Source organism: Elgaria multicarinata, chromosome 3, assembly GCF_023053635.1.
Source record: "Elgaria multicarinata webbii isolate HBS135686 ecotype San Diego chromosome 3, rElgMul1.1.pri, whole genome shotgun sequence".
Classification (NCBI taxonomy): Eukaryota; Metazoa; Chordata; class Lepidosauria; order Squamata; family Anguidae; genus Elgaria; species Elgaria multicarinata.
In genome coordinates this window covers 62,220,129-62,247,694 of record NC_086173.1, presented here as the reverse complement: position 1 = coordinate 62,247,694, position 27,566 = coordinate 62,220,129, and the positions used below count along the sequence as shown (strand labels likewise).

Genomic DNA, 27,566 nt, shown 5'->3' with positions numbered 1-27,566 from the left:
GTCTGACAACAACCACTACGTGCTCTTCCCTTACTTTTGGTTTAGTGCTACAGTGTGAAACCATTCAAGTCTCTGCTGCCTGCCAAGGCTGCGACGGCTTGTTACTTTGTCTTCCTACTGTTTCTATGGCATTCTGTAGTTTTGGTGCTGCTGCTTGCAGGCAAGCCTTCCTTAGATTGGTGAGAAGATGGAAACCCTGATCATTGTGGCCGGAGAACTCCCTTCCCTGCTGGAGCAAGACAGATGAGAGGGACAAGCTGCGCTTTGCAGCCTTACTTACTTCCTTAAAGTCATTTCACCACAAGAGGGATTTAAAAGAAATGTCAGTACTACACCAACTTTAAAAAAAAAGAGATGAGTTTATTCCATGATCAGTACAGACCAAATGCATATTCACCGTATTAAAGTAAAACCAATTAATTACTCCAGAGATTGGCCAATACTGACACACCAGTATTGTACTGTATAGTGGGTATTTATGGCACATAAACTTGGGAACAATTCAAAGAGTAAAATGAAAAGAACACTCTAAAGGTGCTGGGAAAATGGTCACTGCTAGTGTGAGAGAGGACTCAACTGAAAAAAGGAGCAGGTCTCCCTTCCTGCTGATCCAAAGCCACTCCCCATCTCCCTCCCTGGAGCTGCTCCTCTGCTGTATAAAAACTAATTTTAACAGACTCCATGACATTTAAAAACCCAAAATGTAGCTTTCTGGTATTACAGTTAAAAATATAGACTAAAAGTCTGGAATTGAGCAAAATAGAAGCAGTGTCTTTACAGAGTTTGGTGAGCTCACCAGTAAAACTCAAACAAATATATGCCAACTATATTCACTATACAATACAGCCACAGTCCAATACTATTGACAGGGTGGGAGCTTCCCCTGGTGCTAATGTTTTCCCCACTCCACTCCACTCCGTAATGAAGAGACAAGAATACCCAGTCAAGAGTTGAGCAGAGCCAATTTGTCTGGAGGAAAATAAACAGATTGAAAGAAACTGACTTTGGTTGGTAGTCTAGCTCAGATTCCTGGACCTCCACACAATGCTAAAACAAAAACCTCACTCAAATGGCCAGTTACACTTGACACCTCCACTAAATTATTCCCTTTTTCACAAGCGAACACTTACAGAGAATGGCTCCCAGCTAAAGGCTTGTGGGAAGTTTAGTTAAAGGCAAAGCCAGTGATGAAAGGACCCAAAACAGCTTGTGTGTCTTCCCTGCTGAAGCCCAGGCAGGGTCTTCCTGTACATAGCCTCTCAATGCAGAGCGTCTTGTGCTCCCAGCACACAGCATTGTAGAGTCAAAGACATTCTGTAACTCAGAACTCTTTTGAATAGAAAAAGGGTGAACAGCATAAAGTCCTGGATATACTGCAAGTAAGTTTGGCATAGAGAATATCAAGTGATCAGGGGCACCCTTCCCAGCAACTGCATGTCCACCGACTCAAACCTAGTACAGAGTTGGCTTGTCTTGGTCTCTCTTTCTTCAGTGAGGCGGGGGTAGGGGGGGTGGGGAAGAAAGTCAAATTGTAAGGCAGACTCTGCTGATCCTTCTGAGGCCGCAACTGTCACACATGCAGAAAGGCTGCAGGAATGCTCTCCTCCCAGCCGCCAACACTATGGAGAGTCAAAGATTTGCCGGGAAATTAAGGAGTCAGGCGAAGAAAACCAGGCGCGCTGTTAGAAAAGATTCTCTTCAAATATTGCCAACAAATCACTCTGGAAATTCATGTCGATAGTAGCTGCCATCTGGAGGTAAGAAAAGAAAAGAAGGCAACAGTCATGGGCTTGCAGGAAAGGTTACATCCGTAGGATGGACAGGCAGAAAAGAGAGGTTTCCATGCCATGCCTCAGCCTGCCAGTGGCAATCACAGGCTTCCTTGGCCTGCTGCACTGTTTCTCCCACAAAGGCTAAATTCTCAACTCTTAAGCCGAGCGTATAGCAGAGTTCTGCTGGGGCTACACTAAGGAAATCACACAAAGCAACGTTATCAGGGCTCAAACAGGTAAGAACATGCTTGCCTGTGCTACAAATGTTTCTGTTACAGAAACATTTTTTCTGTGTAACAAATTCCCTCACTGCTTCATAAAAACGAAGAGGATAATGTGGCAAATGGGTAAAGGCGACCAGAAACATGGGATACTTAAGAGACTGGTGTGTATGGAAGGGAAAAGGGAAGGGAAGGTGAGTGAGACTGAGGGATATAGGAGTGAGAAGGGAGGACCATGTGCTTTATCCTACAAGAAGAAGCCTCTGGCCCAGGGTCATGAAGAGTTGGTTGTGCGTGAAAAAGAAAGCGGAGGAGAGACGTGTTCATGCTTGAGGGTCAATATTTTTGGCCACAGAACTGTTTAAACTTCAATTGTTATGTGTGGAAAGTATATGTTTGTAGAATGCACGTTATGGGTATCCCAAGCAGAGGATATATTAAAAGGAAGTCAGAAAGAAAGAGGGGGGTGGGCAAGGAAAAAGGTCAAAATTCAAGACAGGAAAAGATCAGAAAGCGAAGAAAAGAGTAACACCTTTTTTAATGAACATGATACTTTACATCTATTTCTAGGAGGGAACCCTCAGTACCATGTGTCTTCCTTTACAATTGTTCTTCCTTTGGCTAAAAGAACTATTTCCCCTTTCCCCAGTTTTAAAGAATCTAAATGTCTACACTCTCTAACCTACGCTTAGGAAGATACAAATAAATTTAATTACTGATTTTCCTAAACATGGCTGCTTTACTCAGAAGTAAGTCTCTTAGGCTCATACTGAAAAAGCTGGAGAATATTTAGCAAACAGGACAGATTCAAATGTACCCCAGCAGAGTGAGCCTGCAGTTATTTGGCTTGTTGACAAAATACCGCCTCATCCAACCACCCCCTCCCCCCTCAATAATGCCCTTCCTTCCCCCTCACTTACTGCCTCCCTGCGCCTTCGTTCCTGCTCTCGTTTTCTCAGCATCTCTCTCTGTTGGTCCAGCATGGACTGAGAAGCCTGCGGCTGAGAGCTCTGTGCTTGGGGAGCGGAGGCTGCGGCTGACACCTGCTGCTGGGGCTGGGGTGGCGGCTGCTGCGGTGGCGGTGGCGGCTGATGATGCTGGGGCTGCTGCTGCTGCTGCTGCTGCTGCTCCTGGCGCCGCCGGACTTCTTCATGAACCCGGCGAGCTTGCTCCAGCGCATCCTCCTCCTCACGACTCCTGCCCAAGACCAGAAGCACCGTTAAACCCACAGACTGCTCTCTGTCTCCATGCAAGAGCATCAGGGAAATCGCTCAAAAATACCACCAAGGAAGCAGAGGAGACTAATCCAATAGCACAGCTGGACATTATATCCTAGCAACACCTTGTTACTGGTGAAAATATAAAAACCATTGGAAAAGAAAACCTATCTAGGAGGAGATAAGAAAAAATAAAACAAGAAACAGCTCAGGTGAGAATGTTAGCTGAAGGCTGCCAAGAAGTATTTTAAGCAAGCAGGCAAACAGTGGGTGGGTAAGTGGGATGGTAGCGGCCAGCAATGGTTGACCTAAGTGGCTGAGGGCAGCAGCAAAGCCAGGCCAGGGCACCATGGAAATGGGAGGTCAGAGCACATGGAGGGGAAGGAGGCACGGCCAGCTCATGACTGAACGGTGTTCAAACTCCAACCGTATCAAGTTTCAGATGGAGGGGACGAGGAGATAGTTGGTGGAGTGAGAGAAGGAAGAGACTGGAAGAAGGGAAGGAAACCAGAGGAGGGACTGTGCAGCTGAAGAAAACAGGAAAGGTGGAGAAAGAAGACCTGAGAGAGGAAGAGCTAGTGAAAGGAGAAACGTTTCCTTCCTGTGGAGCTGGTGAGGCGAGTGGATTCAGGGTCAATTGAAAATGAATTGATTTGGAGCCTGATCTGGGTAATTACATTTGGGAGACATTGAGTTGGGGTGATCTGAGTAGGTTATTAATTAGGGGGGGGATTAATTTAATAGGAAATTATTTATGATAGGTATTTAGGTATTTATAATTGGGGCTATCTGGGCAGGACAGTAATTTGGGAAGGGGTGCAAATTGATTGAACACTTATCTGAGGTGATCTGGATATATAATTAATGGGAACTAAATTTATTGAATATGGATGGAAACATGACTGGCTTGCCTTTGGTGAAGTGGGAATACTGTTGCTACAGAAGAGTGTGGAGCTTTGGAGCTCAGAGCCCACCTCTGCCTTGTATCAGGTTCTGGGGCAATTTAGTTGCCTCCTACCCTCGCCACCTTTTTTCTTTCTGTGAAATGGGTGTTTTGTTGAGGTAGCAAATGTTGTGATGGGCCATGCCAGCCATTTTGTGGTGGTGAACACAATGCTTTCTCAAAATTCCAAGGTGCCTGTAGGCCAAAAAAAGCTGGGGAAGAACAAGCCCCCTTTTTCCTGCTGCTAACCCACCGTCCCTAAAAGATCGAGAGCCTAACAGTGTTTGCCCCCACACCCCGGCAAAAAAAGCTAATGAGGGAAGTTAAGCAGAGCCCTGATCCCCAACAGGCAGATTCTTCTCACCTCATCCTCTCCTGCTCCCGCCTCTGCCGCTCCTTCTCCTTCTCTGCTTGTTCTGCCTGAGCTTTCAAGGCCTTCTCGCGCTCCTCCTTTTCCCGGGCTGCTCTTTTGAACTGCTCAAAGCTGTCACTGGAGGATTTCCCTGTTGAGGATGGAGCGGTGGGGTGCTTCTGCACTAAGCTTGCCCAGGAGCCCATATTCTTTAGTTTCAGATCCTGTGGAGAGAAAAAAATTGCAGGATTAACACTGAACCTGTACCATGACTAGCCGATAAAATATAATATTAGGCAAGTTTGGCAGTTTCAAAGTTTCAATTAATGTTTTTCAAGTGACTGTCCTGAGGAATTGTAGGCAAAAAATTCTGGAGGGCCACAGATGTTGCCCAAATTGCTTCAGAAAATGTTCCGATGCAAACTCAAGATTTTCCAGCAAATTTTCCAATTCAACTTTTTTGGGAAAACCCACATCGCTGATTGGAAATACCGCTGAAGAGAAGTTCTGAACTACCTCACGGATGCTGGGGTTGCGGCTGGAAAGGTTTATTCATCTACTGAATCTATGGGTGGGTTCATATATCTTTAGGATGCTTTAGGGTGGATTCCTGCATTGAGCAGGGGGTTGGACTCGATGGCCTTGTAGGCCCCTTCCAACTCTGCTATTCTATGATTCTATCACAGATGATCAGGCTTGCAATGGTTTGTTCTCTCCTTCCTTCCCCCTCAGTTCTCCAGCCAGCTCTGACACGTATCCCAGGTGCCTTTGAGACAGAACCTGTTTTGTCTGCTCAATCTGGCCCCCTCCCCACTCCAATCGCTACCCCTTTTTGTTCACCACCTTCTAAAAATTGTTTTAAAATTACTTTTTGGGTGCTTCGGAATACACAAATGTGTTCCCCCCTCCCGTCCTTTCGCAAGTGCGCAAGAGTGGGACTTTTCAGCTGTGCCATGTGTGTGTAGGCTTGTGTTGTCAATGTCCTTGTATGTTGCAGATGTCGATGGGAGCAACCAAGTGCAATACGTAACATACAAGGAAATTGACAAGACAAGGCTGCATATTAGCTAATTTGGAACACAGTTGCAGAGGGACCCAGTAATGCAATTCAGAAGCACTGGAAGGGGAGGGGGGGCAAACAGAGTAAGGAGGAGTGGGGGAACAATATCTCTCCCTTGGCAATGTGATCCTCTCGCTTTTAAGTGTTGAACTGACACTTCTCAGTTTCCTCCATCTTTTCAACACTTCCAAGAGTCTCCAGAAAGGGGGGAATATTACCTCCTCCATTTTTCGCTGCTCCTTTCAGAGTTACTGCAGGTGCGCAAATCTCCGCCCCCCCCCCTCCAATATACTTTGCAGGCTTTAAATTTGAGCATTTATTTCCCAGCCTTTAAATTTAAACAAAATATTCCCAACATTAAAAAAAAAACTCTCAGAGGAAGGCCAAACACTACCACCACTGCTGCCCAATGGGGCTCCATTCACTCCATCCCATACAGCTGCCTTCTCAGTATTTTTTTTTTATTAAAAAAAGTGTCTGGGGGATTTGCACACATCCACTGAAACACAGTAACCGCAGCAGTAACTGCTCCAAAAAGCAGCAGCAAAACCCGGGGGGGGGGGGGGGGGGAGAGAGAAAGAGAGAGAGAGAATGAGAATATCTTCCCTTCCTGGAGTTGCTAGAGATTTGGGAAAGCGTTGAAAAGGTGGAGGACGCTGAGAAGTATCAGTTCAGCACAAGTGCAGAAGTGATGGCAGTTCAGTCCAGATCACTGAAATTGGCTTTCCCAATGTTGGTTATAATAGTCTGCTACTTTTTCAGGAGCACTCAGTTATAATGGGCTGTTACCTTTTTAGGGGCGACTGGTGTTTTTGGTTCCTGCTTCTGCCTCTCTTTGTCCTGGACTCCTGGTGGTGCATTCTGCTCCGGGGGTCTTATAACAGGCCGTCCACTGTCCACTGGCTTAATCTCTGTTCCTGAAACAATGATCATCACTTTAAGAATCTGTTCCTATAGGTTAGCACTAAAGAAAAACTGACTGTGGACTAAAACGGGGAATTTGGCCTTTCCCGCTTTCTGTAGACAACTCTACAATGAACCACATACATGCTCAGCTGTCACTCACGTTGTTGGATATGCGCAGGTGGCTTGATGCTCTCTGGGTGTTTGGGAGGATCCTGCCGCAAGGGAGGGCTGAAAGTCTCGTTTCGAATGACTGGGGACTGCATCTTGTCCTCTTTCACCATAGGCTGTGACTGAACTACAGATGCTACTCTCAGTTCCTGCCAAGGTAGGAGAGCAAAGACAAATCAGTCACCTTTTCCCTTTGTAAACCCATCCCATCTCCACATGATCCATTCCCACTACAAGGTTCCAACAAAAACCTGCATTCTCAAGAGCAGAGAGCGCTAGACAGTGCTTGCAAGTTGCATGTGCAGGCTATGAACCCTGAAAAGCCCTTTACATTCACAGTGCACCTTTACCTGTTTTTTTGGCTGGACATTTGGTTGTGGTGGAGATTGGTGTGGTAGCCCCTGGAACTGTGGCATCTGTGGGGAATGCATCATGAGAGGGGAAGGCGCTTCTCTCAAGTGACCTGGAACAATTCAGGACCAGTCAGTCAGTCAGCTTCTCATGACAGTCTATTCAGAGTCATTAATCAAAGATTTTGCAAAAATGATCTGCAGTTGATCTAAAACATTATACAATTAGGGATGGGGGGGGAGATGCTTACTTCAGGAACGGAATGGAGGGAGGGCTTTCATAAATTATCAGCCTCTTGCCAGATATGTGTTACTTTAAAAGCATACTTAATGTTGCTCAGGTACATTAAGATAACATGCACCAATCAATGAATGAATCTTGCTGCACACCCTTGTCTGGGATCAGGCCAATGAAGCAATGCACAAACTACCAGTCAGGATGAACAACATTTTGTATGAAGCGATGATCTTTTTTTGTCTGCACCACTAATTGGCCTAGTTATAGCCTAAGGGTGTGGATTGGAGATGTAAAATTTCTGGAAATTTTGAAGTCATGGAATATTTCCCGGGAGGGAAAATGAAATTTGAAGTAAAAATAGGAATATAAGCAATGCTTACTTTTTTCTCAAATCTTTGTTGATTTTATTTAACAATAATATGTATCATTTATTAGTACATAAAATATACTATTATACATATTTATGAAATTTACAGCTCTGTTTACTCAGAGCTTCCAACTAAAAGCTAAATCTAATCCACTTCCTTCTGTGAGTCTGGGTAAGAGACAGATTCTCACTTAAATCTGCAGATTTCTCCACATTTGAACTGTCCCATGCTCCTAAAAACTGATGACACTGGAGAGTGTCCTGAATACGTTTGCAATCTTTAAAAAGTCTTGTATATATGTACTGATCTCCCTCACTTGTATGCCTTAAAATGAACTGATTCTTCTCACTCCCTGCTCTGTCTTGACATTTGCACGTCTTTTCTTATCCCCTTAATCTCTGCTCTGCCTTGAAATTTGTGAATCTCCACTCTGTAACCCGTAAGTATATCTGACAGCTAAGAATGGAGACCAGTAGAGGAAAGTGACAAGCACAAATGGGGGTGTGGTGGGGGGAGAAACCGAAAGCAGCTGGTGGCTCCAGGAGAAGGAGCTTTTCGGGTGGATGTAATTAATAGTAGGCGATGAAGCATTTTATTTATTAAAAAAATGGTGTTCACTAAAAAAGCAAGCCCCAAAGTGGAAAATGAAATTGACACAGTCATTGACTTGCACAAGACAACAGACACACCCCACAAATAACATTTGTGAACACATTACTGCATTTATAAGAGCTCAGAAAATTATTTCCATTTGGCGATCTGATGTGGGGGGAGTTTCCCTTGGTAGCTGTTAACCACAGTGGACCAAAGGTAGAAAGAATGCTGATGAAGGGACCAAGGAAATGAGGAGTCCTGCCGCAAAGGGACCTGGGATACATCCCGAGAGCCAGCGGGAGAACTCAGGGGCAGCGAGGGAGCAACAAGCAACAGAAAGCCACAGAGCACCTGATTGTCGGGTTAGCAAGCGAACAACTAACCCATGGTGGCTTCGTCTCAGGGTGGCTTATGAGACTTGCAAACTCACCCAGTCTGGCTTTTGTGTCTCTCTTGGGCATCTCTCTCTGGCTGCTTCCCTGCCCCCTCTTTCTCTTGACCTTTTCTTCTTCCAATGTTATCTTCCCCAACTCCTATGCACCTTTCCCAACACTGCCTGCCAGGATTCTTCAGCTTACCAAGTGCCCCAGTGTGTGTGCGTGCACATGTGTTCGTGTACGCATGTATGCACACCTGCGGTTTCCTGGCCTGCAGCCGCTCACTAGCTTCTTTTCCCTAGAATGCCTCTAGGTCCAGTTGGGGCTCAAAGGCATTGTGTAGAAATGAAGATGCTGTGGCTAGAGGCCAGAACTTCCCGCTCGGAAGGAATTTTTGCACCACCTCCTTTTGACATTGATATTTTTAACAAGGCAAGGCAATACGTTGCTTGGGGGTTGTACAGTGTCTGGGAGTGTTTGCATGGGCTGTTGTAGGGTTACTGGAGGGTTGTTGTTTCCAACAACAAGCCATGCTGCCCAGATTCGGACAACACGACCAACTGCGCCTAGGCAGTGACGATTCAAACCATGCCCTGCATGCCCTGCGATTTAAATAAGCCCTGATGGCTTATTTTGATCATGTGAACCAGATCACTGTGTCAGTCATTTGAGGTGGAGAGGTGAAAAGGCTGAGAAGGGAGGGCCCAGGTCAAAAGGCCAACAGACACAAGATACTTGCTTCTAGTACCTCCAAACAAGATCAAACGTCACCAGAAGAAGGCAAGCACCAATAAAAGCTCCATATGCTTGCCTTGTGAAGATGGCAGCACCCTCCACATGTGGAAATGCACCCTGGATTTGAGTGTTGTATATGGCAGAGCAGGCCTAAGAATTATCATTCTCTAATGCTGCGGATTGTCATCTTCATACTACAAATTTTGAGTGAGTAGATCTTTGTCTTAAAAAGCATTTCATTAATTAAAGCAGAGAAAATATTTAATAGGGTTTTTTTTCCATTGGAAAAGGGGGGTATCCCTGGAAAAAATCACAGAGAAAAATAAAGTATCTGTTTATCTTTGTTTTCCCCCTGGGTCTTCGCGCTTTTAGTCTGGTGCCACATGTGCTTCACAACAACTTCAGAATGCTAGTCCTCACTTTTGAAGTTTCCTTCTCCTCCCTCAATTCCCATTTGCCCCTTCTTGGTTCAGTTCCAATTCCAGTGGCTGTGAGTTCAGTCCTGCTGCCACCTATGCCTTGACCTGCCTCCTCCTATCCATTCAGCGGCCTCCTTTGTTTCCTTTAAATTCCTCTTCAATACCCATTTCTCTAGCAAAACCACCCAGACGTACCTGCACCTCCTCCATCACCAGGTGACTCTGTCCTATCTCACCTAAACCACTTGTGAGTCAGTTCCTGACTTTTTCACTCTCCCATCTTTGCTTTGTTTATTGCAAGCTCTTTGGGGGAAAGAGTTAATGCTATGTGCAGCACTTAGCATACCATTACTGCTAAAACAAATGTGAACTAGGAGGAAGTGGAAGTTGAAACAAAGGGCTTCACTATGCACCATGACCTCTTATGCAGTTAGGAATCTGACAGGATGGCTGTGAAAGAAAATTTCAGAATTCCCTATCCTATAACGAACTAGAGTGGGAACAATTATTAATGTGCTGGAATTGTTCCACAGAGGCATCTATCTATCTATCTATCAGCAGCAGACACTTTGATTAATCACTGATGTGCCACATTTTAAACTGTGTCAGACTATGCTAGCAATTTTCATAAAATACTTTGTATACCTGAGAAATAAATATGCAATGCATATTCTTCTTCACAGAGCACATAGTTAAAACTATGGAATTCACTATCACAAGATGTGGTGATGGCCACCAACTTGGATGGCTTTAAATGGGGTTGGATAAATTCCTGGAGGAGAAGGCTGTCAATGGCTATTAGTCCTAATGGCTATGTGCTACCACCAGCATCTGAGGCAGTAAGCCTATGTACACCAGTTGCTGGGGAACATGAGTGGGAGAGCGCTGCTGCACTCATGTCCTGCTTGTGGGCCACTGATTGACAGCTGGTTGGCCACTGAGTGAACAGAATGCTGGACTAAAGGGGCCCTTGGTCTGATTCAGCATGGCTCTTATGTTCTTGTATAAATGGATGCAGCAGGACACATGGGATTTTTGAATACAAAAATTGAAGCACCTGAGTCAAATTATACTGAATAGCTAGGATAATCTAAGCCAATAAGCATGCAGTCCTAGGCATATTTAGACAGAAAAAAAGTCCTACAACTCCCAGCATCCCTCCAGCCAGCCAAGCTGACTGGGGCATGCTGGGAATGGTATCTTTTCACTCCTCCATCAGTTAATTCTAAGGCTCATTAATACCATGCCGTTGGCCACCATGGAGAATGAAATGTATTATTCTTGTGTTATTTAAAGCTGGCATTTCCAAGAAAAGTAAATCTAAAAACTTAGACAGAATGGGTCTTCTCCTGCTTTATAAAAATAACTGGATTGAGACATATATTTTGCTTGATTTTTTTTTTTTAAAGCAAGGGCAGGTGAAAGACAGGAGAGGTACTGGATGAACAAGGGACATTCTGAACGGATGCACATGGGACTAGTACAGAATACAGATAGATGGAAAAATAAATTGTGAGCTTCTAAAGATTTAAACTTTTTATCAAAATAAAATGTTATTTTGTAAATAAATGCAAGGCTAGTAGTGTAACACTGTCAAATAGAAAGAAAACAGAGGTGAACTTGAGTTGGAACTTAATAATTCCAATTGGAAATATTTTTTTCTTCTTCTCTTGACTCTCTTCAATTAATTTCCTCTTACAGAACTAAATTAAAAGACAGGATTATTATTTTTTTATGAGTCTTAAAGTAGTGAGATGGCCTCCAATGAGCTGACCACATAGCATTAGTAAAGTAAGGGAGACTTTAGAAGCCAAGCAATTCATTCCCAGTATGCTCCTCGCTTTAACCCTGTCCACATTAGACTACTCACCCGCTGAGTAGGGGTCTGGCTTGTGATGTCGTGGCGATGGGTGGTGTTGGATGACTTGTTGGGGTTTTGAAGGCGGCGGCGGCGGCTGTTGCTGCTGTGGGGGTAGATGCTGCTGCGGAGGTGGCTGAGGCTGAGGGATGTGGGAAGGGAACTGCATGGGCTGCATATGTACTGGCCTCTGCTGCGGCTGATGCTGCAACTGTTGCACTGGAGGATGAGGGGGAGGCTGCAGGGATGGCTGAGGCTGTGACTGGACCGTCACCGAAGGGAGGAGAGAAGTCTGTGGCTGCACTTTCTGCAACTGCTGCAGGTACAGCTGCATCTGGCTATTACTCAGCGGCAGGTTGTGGTGAGGAGCGGGAGGTTCTTCCTCCTCCAGAAGCACCTGGGGGGGCTGGGGGAGGGGGGGCTGCGGAAGCATGGCTTGCTGGTTAAGAGCTGGCGACACTGCAGAAGGCCGAGGAGGTTTAGGAGGGAGTGCTGCAGCTCGATTACTGGGTCTTGAGGGCTGCTGAGGCAGAGCATTGTGCAAAGCTGGGGGAGAGAAAGCAGTAATACATGGCATCAAACACGGTGGCACAGAGACAGTTCATGGGCCAGTTTGCACGATCACCGCAGCACACGCCGTGGATTGTGGTGTGTGCCGGTGGCCGTTTTGAATATTCAACCCCTGACGGAGGGGTTGAATAGGGTTTGCCATGTCGTCTGAAACCGAGTGCCAGGGGTTGGTTTGAGGTTTAAACAACACTCAAATAACCATGGTCTGTTGTAGGACAGAGTGTTGTTTAACCTTCAAACAACTCCTGCCACCCGGCTTCAGAAACATGGCAAACAATGGGAATGCCCCTGCTGGGAGTTGAATATTCCAAATGGCCACCAACATGCACTGCAACCCAATCTACACATCTAGCTAGGAAAGGGATGGCTGAATTCATAGTAAAATGGATGGACTCCTTCAGATTACAAGCAATGGATTACATTTTAAAATCCCCTCCTCTGCGCCCCAAAGTAAAAATATTGGCTAAACATTTATGGGAAATGTTGGAAGACACAAGCATTTGAATTTAAAAAATAACTTAGCCCTGCACACATTGAAATACCCTGTACAGCCTTTCCTGTGCCAAAGAGCTCATTAAAAGAAGGGTTAGGCACATTATGGTATAGCATGAGAAAGACACCCACCGTTCCAAACGCCAGATCCTGACCCTGCAATTCTAATTCTATGGCCCAGTTCAGACATAATATTCCCATTTTGCTAAGCCACAGTTTAGCAAGATGGGAACCAGCATTGGGCTTGCATGCTTCCCATGCCTCCTGTATGCTCCTCTGGTTAGCTTGAACTGCAGTTCCTTATGAAGTTTAAAATAGAGAACTATGGCTTAATGTCATTTTGCTAGCCAGGACCTTAATCCATGTTCAAAGTGTAAACCAACAATTTAGAACATAGTTCCTTGTTTTCAGTATAATTAGGCACTGTAGTTTAAGATATCCATGGGTTAGCAAGCTGGGAATATTACATCTGAAATGGTTCTCTTAACATCAAACTACTTGACTTGGGCTGCCCTGCTGTTCAAATACACACAAAGCCCAACAAGGGGGATTTGCAAATCAAAAGTGAAGACTGTGACACATCCAAGTTATTCAGCAAGTGCTCACCTGGAGGGGACACTACTGCAAGTTGATTCAAGTGAGGAGGAGTGCTGTGCTCAGGCTGCTGAGGGAGATGGGGTGGCATCTCTGGCTGAGGAAGATGCATAATAGGTTGAGTGAAATGTGAAATAGTGTCAAACATGTTCCCTGGGAGCGGATGATCCATAACTGGGATCTGTGTTGGAACAAAAGCTGGAGGAGAGGACTTGGCTGGAGGGGCTGCTTGTTGAGGGGCAGGTGGAGGTGGCGGTGGCAGCTGCTGGGGTTGCAGTTGTTGCTGTGCCTGTTGATGGTGATGATGGTGATGCTGCAGGGAAGAAACAGGTTCTACAATTAACACAAAGCAACTTTGGGAGTGGACATTTTTGTATGGAGAAGCAACAGGGGGAGGGAGCGCTTATCCTTTCCCTACAATTCCTCCTCACCGGCCAAGTTGAACGTTCAACTGAATGTCTATGAAAGAGAAAAGCAGCTTGGGAGGAGGAGGGAGATATAGGCCCCATTCAGAAGACACCTTAAACCATGGCTTTAACCATGATGGTTAAGCCAGAAAGCCAGGCTGTGTTCAGAAGACACCTTAAACCACATCTTTAACCATGGCGAATAAAGCAAAAAAACTTATTCACTGTGCTTAAAGCCATGGTTTAAGGTGTCTTCTGAACACAGCCTGGCTTTCTGGCTTAACCACCATGGTTAAAGCCATGGTTTAAGGTGTCTTCTGAATGGGCCTGTAGTGGGAAAATGTTAAGCACTCCCTAGCAATTCTCCACACAAAAAGCCTTCTCAATGTTTACAAAAACTAGTCACTGAAACTTCGTTGCATGTCTTTTTGTGCAGTTTGCCCTTTACGACAAGTAACAAAGACCACTGAATCTTAGGCTGCAGGGGGGAAAAAAACATGCAAAGTACTTTTAAAAAGTTTATTGTTGATCCAACCCAGCAATCAGTGCATGTTTCAGCAATCTAGAGCAGCAGATTTATAAAAGGATACTGTCAAGAAACGTATCACAGAGCAAAAGGCCAGGGCAGTTTGCCCCTTAGTCTTTTGCCTCCAGGCAAGCAGTCACTATGTAACTGAACTAATTGAAAGAATTTAAGGATTTTTACTAAAATTATTTTAAAATGCAATTTTGAGGGGAAAAATCTAGCAGCAATAGTCTCTTTTTTTTTGAGCTGCACTTTCTTGATCTTCAATGTATCTTCTCCTTCAACTAGGAAGATTCAGAAGTCTCTAAGGAAACTGGCGCTAGATCCAATGATAATCAATTACCTGGTCTGTTCTATATCCTCACCAAAACCCCAGACTCTATTTAGTGCTAAGGAGAGAGGTAAATAACTAAGCTTTGGTTGCATATCTCTGGTGGAAGGTGTAACATGCTTCCCCAAGTGAGACAAGTCTAGGGAGGGTAAGGTGCAACATAGCTATTCCTCTCAAGATGAGGTGGGCCCAAAGATGAGGTGGGCCCGAAGCAGTGGGGGCGTCTTCCTTGAAAAATCCAATTAACACTGAGCAGAGAGCCATCATTTTAAAATCTCTTCTCTAAAAGAGAACCTGTACAATAACTCACCTTCTTTTGTTCTCGCCCAGTATGTCCTTTCTTCTTAAGTTTTGGGGGCATTTCTGTTGGGAAAGTACAACAAAGGATTACTGCATAGGAACTGCTTTTGAGTACAATTTGTTTTATGACTACGGCATCAAAATCAAAAGGCGTTTAAAGTTCTAGCAGCCACAGAAAACTCTTTTTGATATCCCACCCCAGCCATTTTTTCCTTTGGAATTTGGCATTTCCTCACAGAAACTAAACACTCAAATTGTTTTATATAGAAACCATTCCAAGTATGCAAGTTGTAGAGCCAAAACCTCAGAAAAAGAAGGCAACACCTGGTTTTAGCTATTCACTTTTGGGGGTATTTCCCTCAACAGCTCAGTTGCCAGCATAAAGGTTACCATGCCTTCCCTTCATATCTGCTTTCAGTACTACACATAATAAAAGCAGGAGCAACTTGTTTGAACTGAAGTAATAGCTCCTATCAACTCCTGTATGTTGGCTTATGGATTGTACTCACTACCTCAGGAAATGAACTGTACAGCAAGAATTTGCTCTAGGGATTTCAATACAATATTTGCTTAAGCTGTCTACTATTGCACAGTAAAATGCCCTACAAATACCCTCACACAAAGTCTGCCCTGCTTTCCTGAGCTCAGTGGCTTTTTAGATTTTTAAGGTTACACTAGAAACCACATCCAGGTGGGTAGGGCTATCCCGTTAGGGTTCAAACCATGCATGCTGGGAATGGTTGTGCAACTTTTTTTATGACACACTTATACAACTGCAAACCTAACCCTAACCCTAACCCATGACGGGAAGTATTCCTACAGTATTTCTTTCTATAATAAACAGGTCAAAAATTCTCTGCTGAAAGATAGTGATAAGGAAATTGGCCAGAAAATTCAGGTTGATTCCAATACATACATTTGTTATGAGGGAATAAAAGTCCTATAAATCCATATCACTACTCTCAAAAACAGCAAAACTAAATCTCCGTGTGGTTTATTTTTCAAAGTAAAACGTGTAACAAAAGACTGCTCTGTTTCAACATAAATAAAATCACATGGGATTTTCACAAGCCAAAACGTAACTGAACAGTAGACATCAAGACATCAAGATTAGGTCCTAAATGATGCGTTGTACCCTTTAGGGCCATTCTGTTTCAAACCTTCCCCAGGTGAATTAGAGCTGCTGATCTACAACTCCTCCTGTGCTTTTAAGTTTTATTGTTTGACATTTTAATGTGAAGTGCTTAATAGTATGAAGCCATGTTTCTCCAAATATGCTGTTAAAAGTATCCCTTTCAGACTTTTCATTTGTGCTAATGAGAAGTTTTTCCATTACAAATAAACAACACCAGATCTTTCTGCAGCTGAAGTTAATGTAACTCACACCAATCGCCACTTCTCTATAATATCAGATACCTTTGTTGCCTTTCAAAACCCGTCAACAGCTAGAATCCAATAAACGCAGCTTATGAACTCCCTCTTGCACTGCACAATACAGAAACACAGGAAACTTCCCTCCACCCCAAGCAGCAACAAATCCAGCATGTCTTTGAAATTTTACCAATAATATCAGTTGTACCAATATTAGCTTCACTGTAGAAGACTTATAACTATCACCTGCCCATTATGATCTTAGAAAAATGCAGCCAAAGGAACTGCTTTTCACCATGGAGAAAGCCTGGATGCATATGCTAAATTTGCAACTATAGCCCATACTGAGCCTTCTTCAACCTGGTGCCCTCCAAATGTTTTGGAGTTCAACTTCCATCAGCCCCAGCCAGCATGGCCAATGGGTAAGAATGCTGGAAGTTGTCATCCAAACCATCTCGAGGGCACCAAGTTGGGGAAGGCTGTTTCAGCCTATAATTTGAAGATCGGAGTCTTCAGAACTCAGCTCAATAGTCACCTTTGGTGCTTCTGTCAGTAAACAAATAAAATAAAATAAAAGTGTTTATCTCCCGCTCTTCCTGGGCCACAGAAAGGCAGCAACCTTCTTCTCCCCTTCACCTAGGTGTTGCCAAAGCATCTCAAGTGCAGTGTATAATCACATCCAGACCTAGAATCCATGTTGGGGGCAGGCATGGAATCTGACCTGCAAGTGTTATTCAGTATTCAAACTTTCACAAAAAGGTTTTCTATCTTGATTACAGCTTTTTACTAACGGCCTATCAGTATAGAATTTTCACAGTGCATTTTGGTACACTGATCATAGTGCATTCATCTGCTCATATACTTGAACTACTTGTTTTTAAAAATGGGTTTACTGCAATGTTCAATACCCTCTCCCCTTTTAAAGTATGCAATTGGCATGTGAGAAAGGCAATTCTCTCTTTTAAAACACTCTGCTTCTGTAAGATAAGCTGACCTACCTTTAGCATTCTTGCATCATAAAGGTGCTTTCTAAATCTAGAGTCCCAAAGTTGTAAGAAAGAGAAAGCAACTTTCAGGAAGAACTGATACTGATGTTTTATTGGATGAGGGTGAACAAAAACACGGAAAGCCAGAAAATGTGTTTAGCTCAAGAAGGAGAAAAAATAAATAAGGAAGCACTTCTTATTCTAAGGCCCAATTCAAACATTATTTCAGCTGTATGATTGCTGAAAATCACTTCACCATGGTCAAAGCTTTATGTGACTCTGATCACATCTTCCAGTATGGCACGGGTGGGCAACTTCCAGAGGTTTTAGCCCGCAACTTCTATCAGCCCTACCTAGCATAACCAAAGGTGAGGGATGATGGGAGTTGTAAGCCAAAACACCTGGAAGCCCACAAGTTGCCCACCCCTGCTATATGGGAAGTCTGCATAAGTACCTGTGCATCAACACTAGTAACGGTATTTACCATGTGGGAATCTATTCCAGATGTTGGCACAGCATGCAGTCTCAAACAGGCTGATTTTTCTCAGAAAATCTACGTGCTGAAGTAATGTTTGAATTAGGCATAAGAGTGGTCTTGATACATTTCAGGCTGGGGACATGATTATTTAGGTCAAAACAGCAACAGCTCAGCCAATGTAATTTCTGTTAACGTAGTGGTTATATAGGCAGCATAACTTAGTTTGACAACATGGGATTAAAGATTGAAATATACAAGTATATCAGCTGTATTAGTCTTCTTTGTGCTTTATTTTCTTGGCCCCATAAAGATGATTTCTGTGTGTGTAAATAATATTTTACTGGAGAATGTTGACAAAGGCAAGCATTCATCCCGAGTAATGGAAAGATGGTGATTTGGGGCGGGGGGGGAAACTGACATGATTATATCAGGTTCCATCCAACAGTGCACAAGCAGACTTCCTCTTGTGCAAAAGGACTCCCCTTCCTCTCCTCCCCGTTGTAACCTACTCAATCTTCCATAGCAGATTGCAGGGGGAATCTGTTCGCCAGTGGTGCCTTTTTTGTTGGCAAACAGGCAGCACTGGATACAACCCTCACCCTACCAGCGTTATTTGGGCATGCACTGGTGCCCATGACTACATAATACGCGGGTCTACACAATCACGGAGGAGAGAAAAGCCATGGTGCCTTACTTCCCCTCTCTGTGTGCTGCCTAATTAGCATAATTACCCTCATTGGGCATGGTTGCCATTACATCCAGCAAGAGTGGCTGGCTGGGGAGATTTACATACCACCAAGCAATGCATGGGTTTCAGGGTGGTTTGTAAACCAAAAGCCAAAACAGAGATGCCAAAAAAGCCAAAAGCAATGGGGTAGAACAAAGGATGTTATTATAAAATCCGATGTGTTTTGGACCCTTGGGTCTTTCCTCAGGGTGATTAGACAAAAAACAAGGGTATGAATAGAAGAGAGACCTTGCATTTTGTTTAATCACCCTGAGGAAGGACCCAAGGGTCCAAAACGCATCAGATTTTTTGTTCTACCCTTTTGCCTTTTTTGACATCATGGTTTGTAAACCACCCCAGCCCCCGCCCCCCTCGCTGGTTTTGGCTGTCCCAACAACCTGTGGCCATATACTAATTAGACTGCTCGCAACCAGCTCAACGGACGGAGGGAAAATAACCCATATTTTCCCTCCATGATCATGCAAACCCACAGTCTTGAATTTCAAAGCTTATATTCTAATTAGACCTCTAGAAGAAAACCAGCACATGCCAGTGTTTCATGTAGTGATATACATTTTAATGCATCTTTAGCCTAATCTTACAGGAAATTCCAACCTAATGAATCAGTGTACAAGATCCTAGGATATTCTCTGTCACATAAGTAAGAGGAGTCTGCAACACTATCTATACTTCACTACTCAAAATCAGGGGCAAGACAAGGCAGAAGTGGGGATTTTCTTTGTTTCAACTGGTAAAAGCTCAAAATAGTTTGACAACAACGCACTAGTCTACATAAGATAATGCAGAAGTTTCTAAAAATACTAAAATATCCAAACACAACTCAGATGCTTTTCAGAATGTTAATGCAGTTTTCCATTTATTGTTAGACCAGTCATTAAAGGCACAATCCTATGTATGTTTAGGCAGAAAAAAGCCCTACAACTTCCAGCATTCTTTAGCCAGCACGGCTGGGTGGGGAATGCTAGAAACTCTAGGACTTTTTTTAAAATCTTAACATGCATAGGATTGCACCTTAAGTAATTTAAAATGCAACCTTGAGCGCCAGTTTTGGTGGAAAGGTGAGACATACATTTAATAAATGATTTTTTTAAAAAACCCATTTCCTACATGCATACAAAATTTGATTAAACTTACGCTAAAGACCTTGGTTTGGATCTAAAGTAGTGTGGATTTGCATCCCACTCATGCAAGGGGGCTCATCCACTACCCTCTTCTAGTGGCAGCCCCCGTACTACCCGAAAGGCACCTACCAAATGTTGGAAGACTCTCTGGAATGGCTTTTTAGGGATACAAGAGACTGCAGACGGGGTGGAAAAATAAGAAAACCTCCCTGCCATGTGTGTGCAGAAGTGCCTTCCACACATGCACAGGGGGGTTTGGATCCAAGCCTTATTTTTTTTCCTCTGTGCATTTCAGTCCTGCAGAATGAAAATACATCTAAATTCACTGAGAAGGTTTCATATTGGTAATCAGAAACTAGGAATTTTCAGTAAAAGAAGCCTGGTGTGTTTGTTTGTTTTTTAAAAAAAGTTGTTTATTTGCCAATGAGACTAGCAACTTAATGCACATTATGACCACACAGTGCTTTCTGAAAAGCATCAGGGTCTAACTTATTTACATGGCATCCTTTTTACAATATTACATTTTGATTTCCTTAAAAGTAGCAATTATAACTATTAGAAACATAAAATATGAAAAAAAAATCCCCATTTAAAATTGTCAAGTCAAAACTACAATTTTAGTTATTATACAACAGGTACATTGTATGTAGCAAACTAAATTATTTATGTTTATTATTTTAGAACAAAAATAGATCAACTATACAATTTGTTTTAAAAATTATTGTGATTACATCACTGTTAAAATCATAAGCATGCAGATAAAATATAAAACAGATTATATAAATTATTGGTAAATTATCTGTAAAAGTAAAGTAACTGAACAGCTGAATAAAAATAACAGCAGTCAATTCATTATCAAATGCATTTTGAACAGTTCATATTTAAGGGAAAGCAGAATTACAGCTTTGCTAAAAAACATGCAGTTATACATTCCAACCAAAAATGTCAAGCCCTTACCCATCCCTTCACAAAAATTGAAAACAGGAACAAAGGCAAAATGGAGAAAGCAATATAACACTACTAATAATAACAGTGTATTTTAAAGACCTGAATATAGTGTTTTTATTTATTTATAACCTTCGCTTAATAAGAGAGACTCCATTGTATATTTACATCAAAGGCTTTAGGATATCAAAATTTGAGGTGTTAAGCAACTTGCTTGTTAGGAAGCACTGTGTTTGTTTAATGTTGCAATGCAAGACACTGGATCTAACTATTTCTGGTTCCTGTGCTTGGAAGGCATTACTTATTTAGATAAGCAGTCCACCTAATCCTAAGAGCTCAGAGTGGATCAACTCACTTAACATTCCTTGCCACTGACAGTCATGGAAATTGGAATAAAGCTTAGCATTCAGATCTCAAGTTTGTCTAGACATACTGTGTCTTTGGCTTTATAGAAAAAAGGGCAACCATATTCAAAATGTACTTCTAAGGCAGCTATTATATAACTGTGTTTTATTTTCAAGGAACAATTCAAACATCCATTTTGTAGGGGGACATATATAATAAAATAAGTAGGACGCACCCTTTGTTCAAATGAAATACATTTATTGCTATTCCATAATCTTGTAGACAATCTAGTGACTGCTTATAACTAGAACTCCCAGAAAGACGGGTTTCCCCAATTACTGAATACATCCTGTTGGTGCTTTGCCACTGTGTATTCAGAGCTGAACCTTACACTGAACAGAACAGGGAAGTCTTTGCTCACATGGAAGTTCTGTAGAAGCAATTAATGCCTGCAGAGTTTTACGGTGGGCTAAAAGGCAGAAAATGGCATAAATCTCTATTTTTTAAAGAGCAACCCCCCAGCCTGAAATACAACTTCTCCTAGCATTTTCCCCAAATGAGGTCTGTTAGCCCCCTGCAACCTGTAGTAGAAGAGGGCTCCCACCTTCCTGCAAGTAGGTATGATTGAAGTGGGACACTGCATAGTAAAACCAGATGACTCATTTACACAGGATGTTTTCCAGTGAAGCCAATCCTTCAGCAGTTTTCATGCCAAACCACTCAGGGCACAATCCTATGCATGTTTAGATAGAAAAAAGAACTACACCTCCCAGCATTCCTCAGCCAGCCATGCTTTTGGGAAGTTTTTCTGCCTAAACATGCGTAGGATTGTAGCCTGAACTGCTTTTTAAACTTGAAAGAGGCTTTTAAAAAAAGCATGGGGATTCAGTGGAAGGAGCCATTAGGAGGGGAACAAGCAAGAAAACTCTGGTACACACATACTCTAGATCACATTTGGATATTTACCCTTTGTTTAAAATTTCCCAGCTCAACATATTTCACTGGAAATGATCCCAATCACTGCACTGTCCTGAGCTTTACCACATGTTCCAGAGCTAACAGATAATTTGAGAAAACTGTCATATTGTCATACTGAAAAATATCACCAGATACGAAGTTGGTGGGAGGTGCTCTAATTTATGGAAAAAATACAAAACACTACTGCTTTTTGAAAAAGCTGGAAGACTCATTCAATTAAGAACATGCTTTATTTATTTACAATATGAAGGGACAGAGCATGGACACTCTCCTTCCTCGTGCTGGGATAAATATCAGTATGAACTGTCTTGCAGTAAACCATAGCTATGTTTGTGCCTTTTGTGAACTGAGACTAATGCTCCCTAGGATGATGTGTGTGGGTTGAGTTAGCAACAGACTTCTCTCCTCACTAGTGCTCTATCAACTACAGTCTGTAACTCTTAGCTCCTCGTCTGCTGTTCATGTGAACTAGGCTTATGTTACAGCTCTCTATGGTGCAGTCCACATCACATGCGATGATAAAAAAAAAAAACCCAAAAAAACTTAACTCCCATTACTTTGAATGGATGTGGAAGACAGCCTAAATGTTTCTATGGAAGAATCTAATTTTTAGACAATAGCAAAAATTGACAACAGGAAAAATTGTTCTCCCGATCTTCCATTCCACAACCCTGCTTTTGATACAACCTATTCTTGGCACAGTGATTGGGGGAGGGGGCTGTAGGATCTATGAAGAGTTGATTGAAAGATGAATCAGCATGCAAGATAACTGATTTACATGTTTAATATACGTAATCAAGTCATATACAACAGCAAAACCCAAAATTGCCCATAATATTATTATTATTTGCACAAAAACATTTGAATTCTCAAAGAGGTTTAAATAGTAGTATGTTAGCATAGTACTGTAACTGAAAATATAAAAGATTGTAGATCTTAGAAACCCATAACCTTTTTCAACAGAAGCCTTCACTGAAATCATGCTTAAAATTGTTGTAAAGCTGATGAAAGGATTAACGCAGAAAAGTATGCTGAACAATGTACAGTTAAATACATCCCAACCTCCCCCCTTCATTACTCTTTGTTAAAATAATTCAGTTACTGGGGAAATTATCTACATTTTTCATTAATAAGAACCTAAGAAGAGCCCTGCTGGATCAGACCAGGGATTCATCTAGTTCAGCACACTGTTCACACAGTGGCCAACCAGCCGTCGGCCATTAATAAAATTATTGTTCTAGTGGCAGGAGTCTTTTAAATTGTTTTATAAAATTTTCAGGTTGGAAAATCTCAAATGAATTTAGCTGTATTTTGATTACAGGCAAACAGTATTATTATCACAACAGGTCTATCCATCTGTACAAATGATAGTTCGAGGGAGGAGCCTTAGCTCAGTCGTAGAGCAGACGATTTGAATGCAGACCCAGGTTTGATCCCCGGCATCTCCAAGTAGGGCAAAAAAAACCCTACTGCCTGAAACCCTGGAGAGCCATTGCTGCCAGCCAGTGTCGGCAATACAGGGCTACATGGACCCATGGTCTGTCTGAGTACAAGGCAGCTTCCCATGTTCCTATGATTCCCCTAAATGAACATTTTCCTCATGGCTTATATTCTTTCTGTGCCTAAATTGTTCTATCCTAGAGGCATCAGCAAACATTTTAGCTAGGTTCCAAAAAAGGGAAATTATGCACATATGGGAATGATTTCCACACAGCAATTAATAACCAAAGAGAGAGAGAGAGGGCAATTTTAAAATTGCACAGTATAGGCTGCTTCTTCAGGTGTGCTGAATTCAGAAAAGCAAAGCTCTAGTTACATGCTGCTGTCTATATGGTCTGTTCTTTATTATTTAACCTTCTACCTGTAGAAAATAATCCAAAGTCAGAAGCCAAGATATCTAAGAATATATGCAAGATATACTCTCAGTTTTGAGAGGGAAGTAGGTGTGGTTTCACTGACAATTTAAATGCCTTTCTGTTCCTAGATGCAAAGTGCTCTGTTGGCAAGGGTGGCAACAGACAAATAATTATTTTCAATATGCCACCTCGTATGACCAGATATGCACAAAGAACATCTGCATACAAACAATGCATCAGAAAATTAAACTAAAACCCCTAAAATGGACATCCCACACACCCCAAAATCAGATGCTATTTCTGAAATATTTGGCCATTGGCTACAATATTTTAATGTGAAAGGATTATCCAACTATTACAGTTTTATAAGCTAAAAAAAATTGGCCATGTTCAGAACTGCTGTTATCTCTTTTAAGTCATAGTTAAAATATGCTAGAATACAAAAAGCCACTAGACACATCTTTGTTCATATCACAGGCAGCACTTAGATTGGTTTTATTTCAAACTTAGCTCTGTTAAGTGACACACTCTGCCTAGTGAAAGTGGGGTGTAAATACGGTAAATAAAAACATGCCCCACTTTCACAATAACCTTTTTGTAAGTCATGTTGTAAGTAAAAAATACAGAATACACTAAAGCGGTTTTAAGAAGAAGCCCCCCACCCAACACACACAGTAAGGCAGGCCATCTTTAAGGCAGAAGCTCCATAATTTAGTTGCCAATATAAATAAGGTTCTCTTTTTACTGCCCATTTTATTGTTCATTAATCTACCATAGTTATATCCCCACTTAATAAAACCTCTTAAAGGTGCAATCAAAGAAGTTCTACAACTCCCAAGATTCCCCAGTCAACATGCTGGGAGTTGTAGGACTTTTTTTCGTGCATATGATTGTGCCCTTAGAGGTTTATATACATTTTGGCCAGAATAAATGTAGTATTTGCATATACAGACATTTCCCCCCTGAAATGTTTCTTTCTGATAGTTGCCTCAGAGAACCTCAAACTGTTACCAAAGTGTCTCTGAGTTTTTTTAAAAAAAATTAAGTTGCAATCCTGTACTTAACTGGGAGTAAATTCAAGGTAAAAAGTAACCCGGGTAATGCCTTAAGTTCAATGGGACTTATTTCTGAATAGACATACATAGGATTGTACAGGTAAAAATTACATGGGAACCAAGGACAATACCAACTATGCATCACAGTTTCCCTTAGAAACATTCGCAGCAATGTTTCTTCTACCACTGAGTGGTAGAAGAACAATCACCTCTTCTACCACTCAGGGATCTTTGTCTCAGGACTGCTAAGCAGTAAGAGACCATTCTCTACTATCAATGTCCTATTAATCTGAGGAACAGTATTCAAAACTTTTAAAATGTATGCTTAAATAGCAACAGAAATATATTTATCAAAGCTATGCTGATAATTAAAATACTTGGGTCACATATAAACAGGTGGCACATAGTTTTTATACTTGTGCCACAGAGAACCTAGTCTTATTATTGCGATTTTAAAGAAACTTGCTATTGAAATGCATGGTAGCCTGAGAAATGGAGCAAGAAATAAAATAAAAAATAAATAAAAGTGAGCATGGAAGATCAGATAAATCTGGAAATAATTTAAAATCTAAAAGCAGCATTTGAAGAGTGCCTTGCCAAATCCCTGCCACCCTAGACAACCCCATGCTTTTAAAATCCTAGAAAGTCAACCTGAGGATTTTTTTTTTAAAAAAATGTCCATACATTCTTAATCTTTTTTCCCCTTTCCAGATCTAAACAATCTCAGAAGCCTTTTCACATTGCTACATAGGTACTAGGAATGTTACATAAAGTTCCATTTTGTGATGCAGGAAAGTATCCTTTAGAGCACTGGTCTTCAGCTGGTCCAGACCCGAGACCCACCTCGGACTCCCAGCATGTAACATGGGACCCACTTTCACAATTTCCCAACATGGCAGCAATAGCACTGTCATGACCCATCTGGACAGATCTTGTGACCCACTTTTGGGTCACAACCCACCAGTTGAAAACCACTACACTTTAGAGTGAGAGTGGAAGAAACTGGTGGAAGAAACATGGGTGGATGCAAAAGCCCTCCATCCAATTTTGATGCCCCCCCTGCCCCTCATACTGCAGTTCTGTGCAACACAGCCCATTGTGTTCAGGAGGGTCCCACAAGCCCTCTGAGGAGTGCTTTCAGGAGATATGGGGGGAGTTGCCCAAGCAATTTTCTTCTCACGAAATCACCAGATACAATTCATTAAAAAAAAAGACTACTCCCAAGATAATAAAATACAAGACCACTCTAAAATATTGATTTCATGAATAAAACATTAAAATTTGGCCCAAGTCTGAGCTCCTTCTTATTCTTGTAAAATGTTAGATGCTTCATATCTCTGTCAGAATTACAATTACATAGCACATCAGAAAGTACAGAATTGTATTCTGCCATATTTATTTATTTTAAAATATTTATTGTTGCCAGTGAATGTACCATAAGTGTACCACAAACTATAAAACTACTTTTGGATCACATGGGGAGTATCAAATAAAGGCACTTTCAATCTGAAAAATGCAAATGTATGCTGCAATGCTATTTTAGAAAAACACACTGCATTTGCCTTTTGAATTTTATGAAACCTGTAAATGATTCCAAAGTTAATGCCCACCTGCTCCCCACAAAATTCTGGAAATGTGAATTTAAAATAACAGAACAATGTTCCACAACATTTCTGCCCTGAGTTCAATCTTTCCTTTCAAGAATGTAATTTTTCTAACACTCTTTCTCTCTCTCTTTCTTTCTGTTTTCTGGCAAATTGGCTTTGTTCTCTAATAAAGGTGTCTTTTACTCTTAGCGAGATGAGAAACTAGTTTAGAAAAAACCTTTCCCCCTAAACTGCAAATCTAGACCACCAGACAGATGAAATCTTGGCACAAATTATAAAATGACTCCACCAATTTACAGTATATTTCAATGTACTATACAGAATATTTCAACAATTAGATGCAACATTCTCATTATATTGTTGGATTCAAACTTGGCAAGCTCTACATACAGAGACCATGTGTACTATTTTAATTACAAATACAAAAAAAAAATTAAAAAGACCAAGCCAGTACTAAAAACATATTTATTTATACAGGAAACAGGTATAGGATTGAGTCTTTAAATAATCTGCATCTAACCTGTTTCTGAATCTTCACTGTCGGAGGAGCTGGACTCACTGGTGCTCTCAGACTCTGAGGAGGAGAACCCCTTCATTTTAGAGGAACCAGCAATTACATCCACTTTCTCTGCTGCAACAAGATAATAGCACAATATTGTCATTGGATAAGAATATAATCCAGAACTCATTCTTGTGCTTTGTAGTTCTCTCAATAAACACTCCAATCTACTATTTTTCCCCATATGGAATATTTCTGCATACTGATATGCTTTAGTTGGGTTAAGTGAAACACTACTTTCAGAAGAATGGTGGGAAAGTGCCACCCTGCTCTTTCCCCACAAGCTTCAACTAAAGGCATGTAAAAGAGGGTTTGCCCTATAATATAATCCTTTAAGAAATAATGCAGAATTAAAGGGATTGAATAGGTATACCAATAAAGCTTTGGAATCTAGGTGCTTTATCCTGTTGGTGACAACTACTTTGAAATCTTGACATTTGCTGCTGCATTTTTTTAGAAAGTTATTCTTCCTTAATTAACATTTATGAAGAAGTAGTAAATTATTACTAACACAAAAAACTTGAATGCTTCAAAAAGAAAAAATGTAATAGAGCCTTTGTTAATTGTTTTGTAAGATACCATAGTACATTATCTTAGGAACTCTCTCGTGTAAAAAGGCTGTGTCTGCCTGTGATGAACAGTTTCACAATAAATAGAAAATACATATGATTCACAAAACAGTTAAAATAAGTTGTAAGATATAAGTACTCAAATAAAAC

The 27,566-nt window shown here is 41.7% G+C and overlaps 1 protein-coding gene across 5 annotated transcripts in view; it reads right to left on the bottom strand.

Moving 5' to 3' along the window:
* Positions 1-339: 339 nt before the first annotated feature.
* BRD4 (bromodomain containing 4) overlaps positions 340-27,566 on the bottom strand; it is a 92,867-nt gene continuing 65,640 nt past the window's right edge. For all 5 annotated transcript variants that reach the window (XM_063120457.1, XM_063120460.1, XM_063120459.1 and 2 more), the window contains exons 12-21: positions 26,809-26,919; positions 14,809-14,861; positions 13,247-13,547; positions 11,591-12,124; positions 6,990-7,102; positions 6,632-6,788; positions 6,355-6,482; positions 4,518-4,729; positions 2,914-3,190; positions 340-1,751 (exon numbers count right to left, since the gene is read on the bottom strand). In XM_063120457.1, the coding sequence (XP_062976527.1) occupies positions 1,683-1,751; positions 2,914-3,190; positions 4,518-4,729; positions 6,355-6,482; positions 6,632-6,788; positions 6,990-7,102; positions 11,591-12,124; positions 13,247-13,547; positions 14,809-14,861; positions 26,809-26,919 (1,955 nt within the window). In that variant the 3' untranslated portion in view covers positions 340-1,682. The remainder of the gene's footprint in view (positions 1,752-2,913; positions 3,191-4,517; positions 4,730-6,354; positions 6,483-6,631; positions 6,789-6,989; positions 7,103-11,590; positions 12,125-13,246; positions 13,548-14,808; positions 14,862-26,808; positions 26,920-27,566) is intronic.